This window comes from Balaenoptera ricei, chromosome 8, assembly GCF_028023285.1.
Source record: "Balaenoptera ricei isolate mBalRic1 chromosome 8, mBalRic1.hap2, whole genome shotgun sequence".
In the NCBI taxonomy this organism is placed as follows: Eukaryota; Metazoa; Chordata; class Mammalia; order Artiodactyla; family Balaenopteridae; genus Balaenoptera; species Balaenoptera ricei.
The window spans coordinates 107,166,296-107,176,977 of record NC_082646.1 but is presented as its reverse complement, the minus strand read 5'-3'; the positions used below and the strand labels follow the sequence as shown (position 1 = coordinate 107,176,977).

The following is a 10,682-nucleotide window of genomic DNA, read 5'->3' as shown; positions in this document are numbered from 1 at the left end:
GCGCTCACGCCCCTTGCCCGCTCGCGGCTATCGCGGCCTCACGCCTCCAGGTTCTTGTGTCTGCGTTACGAAACTGCCTCGCCACCTACCCGAGTGACTGGGGGGGGCCAGTGGCCCACACACACGGGTCCCGTCTATTGGCCGGTAACAGGGTGTGGCGAAGGTTCAAGGAAATCGGGAATGGGGGCGCGAGCTCTGGTGCTCAAACGCGTGTGACTTTGGGCCGGTCCCCTCACCTGTAAAAGGGAGATGCTTCGTGGGTGCGTATCATGGAGCCACACTGTGCTGGGCGTTGGGTAAAGGTGACCCAAGCCGCCGCCTGTACTGCAGCGCCTCGAGGCCGTGAGGGGTGATAGGCTGTCCGCGGTGGTCAGGAGACAGGGTCCCTGTCCCGGCTCATCCTGGACAAGCCCCTTCGCTTCCGGGCCTCAGTTCCCTCCTCTGTAAAATGAAGAGGTTGTGCTCGATGACTTCCAGAGATCCTCAGATTACATGTCAGAAATCCAGGCTGGGCACACCTGTTATTCCAGGGAGCAGTCACATGAGCCTTCACTATCTTGGGCACACAGCCTGGGACACCTTGCGTCGTTCGCAGGCTGGGAGAGGCATTGGGGCCCCGAAGAAGCAGGTGTGAAACCACTTATCCCCAGGGTCATGTCACTAACATGTATGTCCTGGCAAGGCCAGCATGTGTGTGCCTGAGGTGTAGAGGTGCCTCAGAGAGAAAAACAGGTCCATACGGCGCCTTCCTAAGCCAGAGTAGCCAGAGGTTGTTCTAAGTGACAACAATGGGCTGGGGGATCAGGAGGGTGGGGTGGGGGGAGGTAGAGGGCTCGCCCTGCCCTGATTCCAGCGCATTGGAAGGCAGCTCCAGCTCCTAACCCAGTCCAAGTTTCCTCAGTATTTGAAACAGCTCTTTGCCTGCCCTGCGGGACCCACACTGCCCCACGATTGGCCCATTACATCATGTTTTCCTTCCCAGCATGATCTAAGGGCTCAAGGAAGCTCAGATGTGAGCAGTGGGAATCGGCATCTCCCTCCAGGTTCTCAGCTCTGGGACAGGCCACAGTGGCTTGGTGGCCTCCCTAAACCAGCTGGACTGAAGTGTGAACACAGTTCAGTGTGTTGAGTGCTTACTGGGTGTGCGGCCTGGGCTGGGGCAGAGGATGGAGACCTGGGTGAGACGTGGCTCCTGCCCTCAGGGGTTTCACTGGGGAGTGGAGGGAGAGAGGAGAGAGAAAGAAGCCCAGGAGAGAGGCATGTTTATTTATTTAATTAAATATTTATTTATTTGGCTGCACCGTGAGGCATGCGGGATCTAGTTCCTTGACCAGGGATGGAACAAGGGGCCCCTGCATTGGGAGCGTGGAGTCTTAACCACTGGACCACCAGGGAAGTCCTGAGAGATGCATGTTTAAAGCTACATAAGATGACAGAATTGCCTTAAGAGCTATAAAATGTCACAAGCAGGAAGAGCAGCGTCCTCAATTCCTGAGCACCTACTGTACTTTCCCGTGTGTTTCCTCATGTCATCCTCATGGACCTTGGGAGTGGAGATGAGAACAATAGTAGCTGCCATTTGCGGAGCATATACAATGTGCCGGACCCTTTTCTAAGTGCTTTAATCTTTATAACACACTAAGTTAAGAGGTGAGTATTATATTTCCATTTTATGAGAAAACAGGATCAGTAAGGTTCAGTAACAAAGCTGACGTCTGGCAGTACGTGTGGTGGTGGTGGTGAGGAGCCTGGAACCCAGATCCAGCGGGGAGCGGCGCTGGAAGAGACTCCTGAAGGCATTCCAGGTAGCGGGAGGCGTGGGAGCATGGTTAGGACACCAGGGAAGCCCTGGGCCATCAGAGCACAGCAGGTGGGAAGGTGGGGTTGCACCTGGGGGTTGGGGCATGAACACCAGGGGTAGGGCTGTGGTGGGTTTAGCAGCCAGTGAGGCCATTTTGGAGGTCGTGAGCTACAGAATGTCAAGATCAGAGCTCTGCTCCGGCAGACAGAGGGTCAAGCTGGTGGAACTTGCTGGAGGATTGGAGAAGAACTAGTCAGGGGTGGGGCTGCCCTTCTGCCAGCCTCTGGGGAGTGGCAATGGGTCTCCTTTGAGCTGGGGAGGTGTAGTGGGATTAGAGAAGAGAGTGGGACCCATTCTGAAGTGACAGGGCAGCCTGAAGACCTTTAGAGCCAAGAGGCCTTAGACTCAGCGATCTGCTGGGCTGGTCCTTTACTTTTGCAAACAATAAAGGCCCACAGAGGGATCGCCCAGCATCACTCAGGAGACAACGAGCTGCAGAACTAGGATAACAGCCCAGCTTCCGCGAGAGACCAGTACTCGGGAAGGTCTTTGGGGGCAGCCCCAGGGGCCCTGGGCAGCTGCAGGGGGAGGGGGTCAGAGACGGAACCCTGCTTCCTAGAACCTGTCCACCCACGAGAATGTGGTGGGGGTGGGTGTGTTCTGCTTTGGCAGCAGCGGGAGAGGAGACGCATCAGCAGGACTGGTCCTTGGGCATTTGATGGGAAACTAAGAGCTGTAAGAGATCTGCAGGGGCAGGTTGGGGCTATTTGGAGGACTTTACATCCTTTGGGTCCTGCTGCAGATGGGGACAGAGAATTGGAGGCCGGGGCTGGCTGCAGGGCAGCCCACTAATGCTGTTCCCGCACTTGTCCACTCATTCATTCCTCCGTCATTGCCTACGCCGTGCCACGCATAGATCTAAGCCTTTAAGGTAACGTTAGTGGACAACACAGCCAGAGATCCCTGCTCAGACAGACAACAAGTTAATTGCATAGTGTGTCAGAAGGTGATGAGTGACAGAAAAGGTTGGACCAGGGGAGGGACACCTGGAATGCTGGGCAGGTGGGGCAGAGGGCAGCATTCAGCGAGCCGGTTAGGGCGGGCTTGCTGCGCAGGTGAGTCTGAGCCCAGGCAAGAGGAGGCCGACTGGAAGAGGGAGCAGCCCGTGTGAAGGCCGGGGGGCGGGAGCCTGTTGCAAGAAGAGAAGGAAGCCAGGGTGGCCGGAGGAAGTCAGAGAGCAGGGGTGGCACCTCGAGGGCACTTGGAGCCTAGGAAGGCTTTGGTTTTTTTGTTTCTTGGGGGTTTTTTTGATGGCGACGCGTGCCTTGCGGGATCTTAGTTCCCCAAGCGGGGATGGAACCCATGCCCCCTGCAGTGGAAGCGCGGAGTCTTAACCACTGGACCACCAGGGAAGTCCCTGGAAGGCTTTGGTTTTGACTCTGAGCAGGATGGGGCCATTGCAGGGTGTGGAGCAGGGGGGAGACAGTCTACTTCAGTTTCAACTGTGTCATCTGAGTGCTGTGGAGGACAGACTGGAAGGGGAAGTGGGTGGGTGGGAGGGACAGCGTGGGGGCAGGGAGGGCAGCTGTGGACAGGAATCCGAGTGGAGGTGATGATGGCTGCGGGCCAGGGCAGTAGCAGTGGAGGAGATGAGGAGGGCTTGGATTCGGGATCTGTTTGGAAGGTAACACGAACGCAGTTTCCTCACGGAATGGTGGTGAGGTTGAGAGAAAGGGAGGGGTCAAGGCAACTCCAGGGGTTGGTGACACGTTTGGGGACTTCATAGCTTTCTCTGGGCAGTGGTGCCTGAGCCCTGGATCTCCGTGCCCTTGAGAGAAGACCTCCTCCTCCTCAATCCCACCCCAGGCCCCAACTTCCCATCATTCCTGAGAATAGAAATCTGACGGAATATTTTGTGGCTGTTGATGTGAAGAACGTGTTACATCTGTACGGCACCATTCTCTCCGCGTTTGCAGCCAAACCTGCAGTCAGCACCTTGCCTGCATCCACGGGTCTGCCCCCTTGTCCTGCCCCATGTTCCGGTAGCACGTGTGCATCCCACCCTGCCACCACATGCCCACCACTGCTGTCTCCCGGGCCTTACGTCATAGGAATCGATGTGAGGTTGCCAGAGAAAGTCAGGAACATGGCCCTGGATGATGTGGTCCTGAACATGGACAATAACAAAATAAATGCTCACATATTGAGGTGTGGGGAAGTCATGCTGGCTTATACCTGAGTTAACTTGAATTTGATGCGAACTAGAACAGCCTGTTTGTGGCCTATCAAGCATACACTGTACATCTGCTTTAATTATTAGAGAAAAGGGTACATTGACCAGAAGTAAAGAATGTCCACATTAAAAATAAGGATTAGGGACTTCCCTGGTGGTCCAGTGGCTAAGACTCCACGCTCCCCATGCAGGGGGCCCGGGTTCGATCCCTGGTCAGGGAACTAAATCTCGCATGCCGCAGTTAAGAGTTCACATGCCGCAACTAAAAATCCTGCAGGCTGCAACTAAGACCTAGCACAGCCAAATAAATAAATAAATAAATAAATAATAAATAGAAGATTAAGTGCCTCTCTTCCTGGGACGCCAATGCTGGTGCTCCTTCGATGATAAGTCTCACTTCCCAGGCGCCAAGGCCACACTGACTCTCTGCGTATGTGCTGATCTGTTTTTTTTGAAACCATGAGGAATGTATCCCTGACTTGTTTGATGTTCTTTGTTCTGACAAGACATAAAACTGTGCTGAAAACCATGCTTCTCTGGAGCAGTCCCTCAGAGTTATCTGAGAGGCTGTCTTCTGGGCTATAGTCCTCAGTTTGGCTCAAATAAAACTCTTTTCAATTCCTGTTATAGATTGTGTATTGATTATTTTCGTCGACAACACTAACACCTGGAAACCCCCTTTAATGACCTCCCAAGCCTCCCAAATGACATGGGAGCAGAGAACCTCAAAGTGTGTGCCTGGCCACAGATCACCCGGCTGCCCGGGGCGGCTGAGGCTGGAACCCGGTTTAGAAGATGCCAAAGCCTGTGCTGGCTTCCACCCCATGTACACTGCCCCCCTTCTGGGGCAGAGAAAGATGACAGAGTAGGAAAAATAAAAATACCAGACACTTAGCGGAAAACACAACAGGTGAGCAATCATCTGATTTATAAAAAGAGGCAACGAATTTTTTCTTAATTGAAGTATAGTTGATTTACAATGTTGTGTTAGTTTCTGGTGTACAGCAAAGTGGCAACAAATGTTTAAATGATACAAAATAGCATTTTCAAAACAAAGAGTAACTGTATTTAACCATACTCAGTTCATAACAGAGCAAGAAGGTGAGTGGAATAATCATTCATGCTGGGACTTCCCTGGTGGCACAGTGGTTAAGAATCCGCCTGCCAATGCAGGGGACACGGGTTCGAGCGCGCTGGTCCGGGAAGATCCCACATGCTGCAGAGCAACTAAGCCCGTGCGCCACGACTACTGAGCCTGTGCTCTAGAGCCCGCGAGCCACAACTACTGAGCCTGCGTGCCACAACTACTGAAGCCTGCGCGCCTAGAGCCCATGCTCTGCAACAAGAGAAGCCACCGCAATGAGAAGCCCGTGCACCGCAATGAAGAGTAGCCCCCGCTCACCGCAACTAGAGAAAGCCCGCGCGCAGCAACGAAGATCCAACGCAGCCAAAAATAAGTAAATAAATAAATTTATTTTTAAAAAATCATTCATGCTATAGCACTTGTTTAATGAACTGGCGACAGAGGAAGTTGGTCTAAGGAAGCAGAGAGGAAGGGAGGGATTCAGGTCCCTGTCCTGTCAGTCTGGGTTGTTGTCCAAAGAGAAGTGGGAAGTCATAGCCCGGTCACCCCCAGGCAGAGAGACACACTACCCTTTATACACCGAGTCCCCAGCCTTCCCCCGGGAAGAGGCATGGGGAGGGGAAGGCGAGGGAGGCTGTTTCTGACACACGCAAGGGAGTCAGTTGTAAACAACCCCTGGAGAAGGCGGCTTTGGGCCCCGGTGAGTCATTCCTCCCTGCTGGGCCTGCCTCCCCGTGGCCAAGCCCCACCGCCGCGGGCCTTGCTTGGGCCAGGCCGGGCTGGCTTCTTAAACCCTGGCTGACTGAGGCAGCCCTGGAGGGGCCCCACCAGCGCCTGAACCCAGCTGCCCGGCCTAGTCACACTGCGAGGCCATTGCTGGCCGGCAAGGGGGGGTCAGGCCACCGTGGGCCATCCTCCCTGCCCTGTGAGATTTCAAGCTCTGCACAGCTCCAGGCCACCAGGCCGCCTGCGTTGGCTCGCTTCCCGTCCTGGTCTTGGCACTGGGCCCTCACCCAGGGTTAAACATTAGTAGCAGATTATCAGTCCAGGGTCAGGGGGAGGGTGGAATTACACTTTCACCAGCGTCCCCTCTGCTGGAGCCACCAGTGCCCGCCCCTGCCAGACAATGCCCGTGGAGGAGTTTGTGGCCGGCTGGATCTCTGGTGAGACACTTTTCTTCCTTCTGTCATAGTAACCCCAATTGCGGGTCATTTCCTGGGGAAGGTGGGTGACATAGGAGGAGCTGAAGCCAAAGTCCTGGTGGCCTTGGAGCACCCAGAGCCAGCCGTCCTGGAGCCTCCTGGGAGTTGCTGGAGGAGAAAGGAGAGGAAGGCGCAGGTGGGCGGGTGCTGCTGCCCAGTCCCCAGGCTGCCCCAACAACCTGGATACCTGCCAAGTGCCCAGGTGCCATGCTGAGCGCTCTCCCAGACGCACCTGCACCGCCGGAGCCACTCTCCAGGGCTCAGAAAGGAAGGTCACCTTTGACCTCACCTGCTGTCCTGCATTCCCCTTTGGGCCTCTGCCCTACCTGGCAACGTGCCCTGAGGCCAGCTGTGCTGTGGACCCAGTCCAGCATCTGGGTGACATTTCTCTCTGCAGAAAGAGACATCTGAACCTGCCTCCCGGGGCTGTGACCTCACTGAAAGCTCAGGGACCAGCGTCCGCTATGGAGGGCAGGACCAGGAGGTGGGGAGACGCTGGGGGCTGGGCCCTCCTCCCCTGGTGCCAGTAAGACTCCTGTAAGGGGGCCTCCCTGGTGGCTCAGTGGTTGAGAATCCGCCTGCCAATGCAGGGGACACGGGTTCGAGCCATGGTCCGGGAAGATCCCACATGCCGCGGAGCAACTCAGCCTATGCGCCACAACTGCTGAGCCTGCGCTCTAGAGCTTGCGAGCCACAACTACTGAGCCTGTGCACCACAACTACTGAAGCCCGCACGCGTAGAGCCCGTGCTCCGCAACAAGAGAAGCCACCGCAGTGAGAAGCCCGCGCACTGCAAGAAAGAGTAGCTCCTGCTCGCCGCAACTAGAGAAAGCCCACGCACAGCAACAAAGACCCAACACAGCCAAAAAAAAAATAATTAATTAAAAAATAAATTAATTAAAAAAAAAATAGACTCCTCTAAGGGGTCCCAGCTCTGCACTGCCAGCTGCAGGGCAGAGCGCTGGGAGGGCCGGTCCGGCATCAAGGCCCTGCCCTGGACAGCAGGAGGGAGCCGAGCTGGCGGCGAGGCAGGAGCCCCGGAGTCCCCCAGTTAGATGAGTCAGCAAGATGCTCGGGTGTCAGGTCTGGGCGAGGACACTGGGCGTCTGGGGTTGGCTCCTCCCCTCTGCCTGTGCTCCCTCCAGGCAGGGCCAGGGTCCTCTCCGCTGTCCCCTGTCCCCACACCTTCCTAGCCCAGTGCCTGGAGTGGGGGAGGGTGCAAGGGGCAGCTGGCGTTTCTTTGGAGTCTGGCAGGCAAGCCCTGCCCCGCTTCCTCCTGCCTGAATCCCGCTGCCCTCTGGGTACAAACTTGCTTCCTCGGCCTGGCCCGAGGGTCCTCACTCATAGCACCTTCTTGTCACCACAGGAGCTCTGGGCTTGGTCCTGGGACACCCCTTTGACACTGTAAAGGTGAGTCTAGGGGAGGCACCCGAGGAATGAAAGACGTCGCCTGAACCAGACATCAGGGAGAGAGCAGGGCCTGGCTGATGGAGGCTCTCTCCCTCTTCTCCTGCCCTGCTGGCATCCCGCTCAGAGGGGCCGAGGGATGAGCTGGGCACGATGCCCAGCCTGCCCACCTGCTCTGTCCTCCCTGTCCGGGTGCGGCTGCAGACCCAGACCACATACCGGGGCATCGTTGATTGTATGGCCAAGACTTACCGCCACGAGTAAGTCTCTGTCCACAGATCTCGCTGGGAGAGGCTCGGGGTGTTATAATCATTCAGTGACTCTAATCATTTGGTTCTGGTCTTTGTTCTCAGCGCTTAAGGACTGGGCTTTTGAGGGGTGGGGTGGAGGGAAGAGGTGCCTCCAGGCAGCAGGGGGATCCCCAGCTAAGTGGGGGCCTGAGCTCAGAGGCAGAGGGCGTGCACCTGGCTCCATCCCACAATCCAGCCGGGGCCCTAGGTCACCCTCTACTCGACACCTGCCCTGATGCTCCTGTACACGTACCAAGGCAGAGAGCAAGGACAAAGGACAGAGTTAGGAGCTCACTAAATGAATTAACCATTCATGAGACCCAAAAGGCCCTGGTTTTGCTTCTGCCCCTTGTGTGGGGCTCATGCCTGCATATTTCCCAAGCCCTGAGACCTACACCCCACAAAAACAAGGAAGAGAAGGAGCCCCCAGGCTAAGTGGCCTGAGTTAGGCTCAGCCGGGCCCAGCTCCTCCGTCCTCCTCCCCTCTGGCTCCTTGGAAAGCAGAACAGATGGCAGAACTGGGGCCTGTCGGGTCACTGATGGGGATGGGGTCCAGGGACCAGCTGGAGCCCCGTTTGCCACCAAGCGCACGGCTCTGGTTAACAGGGTCTTGGAACGGAAAATGTATTTTCATGTGGAGGTGGCAAGGAAGACTCTGTAGCACGGGGCAGGGAATGACAACCTCTTTTGTGTACAAAAGTTGCTTCTGACTCGGCTAAGGCTGACACCGTTGTACAGAGCAGCAACGTCTGATGTCCCCACTGCCCCTGTGGGCACAGGATGGGGAGGGGACGGGCCGTAGCCCGCCCAGCCATTTTCTCACCCCCAGGAGCTTAGCCCCCTGGAGCAGCCCTCAGCTCAGCACTGCCCGCAGGCTCTGCTGGGAGGGTGCCATCAGGGCGCCATCTCACAGGGGGGACCCCAGCCCACTGCCATTCCTGCAGGGGAGGAAATAAGCAAACTGCCACCCTCTAAAGATCACCGGAGCCAACCGCCAGCCTCCACTGCCATCAGCCGTCTCCAGGGCTGAGGAACAGAGCTTGTGTACCTTCCACGAAAGAAAAAAACGAAAACCACATAAGTCCATAAATGATATGCTAACCTCAGCTTGGACCTCAGTTCTCACCTGAACTTTCACAGCTGATCTTGACCTAGTTGCGTCCCTGACCCACACCTCGGCCCCTCCCCACAACCTCCCTCCACGTCCCCAGCACTAACATGACCCCGAATCTGTGTCCTGTCTGCCCCAGCCAGGTGATAAAGTTCAAGGACCCGCAGATCCCACCCTGTCACCCACCTTCTGCTGGGACACTAGCGCTTGGGGGTTTGCGAGAGGCGCTTCTCCACCCAGGGGCCTCTGAGAGGTGTCCTGCAGAAGGTGGGGAAGGGGGAATCTATGAAGTTGAGGTGCCCTCCTTACCCCTGGGGAGGGGTCAGTCCCCTGCTGTTTCGTGGGCACAGACTGAAAGACTGAATCTTTTATTTTTTTTTGAACCTGAGCCACTGCAATGAAAGCGCCGAGTCCTAACCACTGGACTGCCAGGGAACTCCCTTTCTTAAGCACCGTGTGCATGCCGAGGGGAGGGGCAGTGTCCCTTGCTGGCAGGGGCCTGATGCTAAGGGAGGGGGCTCTGGGCCATCCCCCACTGTGCGTGGGAGAGGCTGAGAGCGGGCGAGATTCTGAAGGAACATGCAGCCCTGGCTGCCCACTGCCTTCCCCCCGTTAGGATCAGAGGGAGGGACTGTTCCCGTCCAAAGCTCCACCCAGGCCCTTCATGCTTCTTTCCCTCCAGGCCTGCTGCTTGGCCCCTTTTGACCTCATCAAAGTCCGGCTACAAAACCAGACAGAGCCCAAGGGGAAGTCAGGGAGCCCCCCACCCCAGTACCGGGGGCCCGTGCACTGCGTGGCCTCCATCTTCCAGGCCGAGGGGCCCCGGGGGCTGTTCCCGGGAGCCTGGGCCCTGACGCTGCGGGACAACCCCATCCTAGGAATCTATTTCGTCACCTATGAATGGCTGTGTCGCCAATTCACGCTGGATGGCCAGAACCCCAGTAAGCGAAGTGGCATGAGAGGGTGGAGGACAGAGAGGAGTGGGGGAGGGGAGCTGGACTGAGCCCTGGAGGATGGGGAGGGAGCCTGCGTTCCTCAGTGTGACCCCCCTCCCCCCCAGTTCCTCTACCCCAGGCTCGGGCACAGTGCTGGTGGCAGGGGGCTCTGCCGGCGTCACCTCCTGGGTCACAGCTACCCCCTTAGACGTGATCAAGCCCCGGATGCAGATAGCGGGGCTGAGGCAGAGGGTGCACTGGGGGCTGCTGGACTGCATGGTGAGCAGCGCCCAGAGGGAAGGGCTGGGGGTCTTCTTCCGGGGGCTCGGCATCAACAGTGCCCGTGCCTTTCCTGTCAACGCCGCCACCTTCCTCAGCTACGAGTACCTCCTCCACTCCCGGGGATGAGCCTGGCTGGGTGACGAGCTCCCCAGTGAGACCACCGCCCACCTGCCCAGATTGGAGGCCAAGTTGAAAGCACCAGCTAGTGATTCTGATGCGAGAGGCTGAGCCCCTCTTTATCAAGGCACCTCCAGCACGCAGAGGGGCTGGGGAGACGCCTCGGGGAGCAGGAGGCCTGGGGACCTGGACTCCACCCAGATTCCAAGGCTGGCGTGGG

At 57.1% G+C, this 10,682-nt stretch overlaps 1 protein-coding gene across 1 annotated transcript; it reads left to right on the top strand.

Moving 5' to 3' along the window:
* Positions 1 to 6,178: 6,178 nt before the first annotated feature.
* SLC25A45 (solute carrier family 25 member 45) lies at positions 6,179 to 10,471 on the top strand. The gene is given in 5 exon segments (XM_059929808.1): positions 6,179 to 6,281; positions 7,687 to 7,729; positions 7,919 to 7,991; positions 9,811 to 10,069; positions 10,203 to 10,471. Coding segments are annotated over 5 exon segments (681 nt in total). The 5' UTR covers positions 6,179 to 6,244.
* The last annotated feature ends 211 nt before the right edge of the window (positions 10,472 to 10,682 follow it).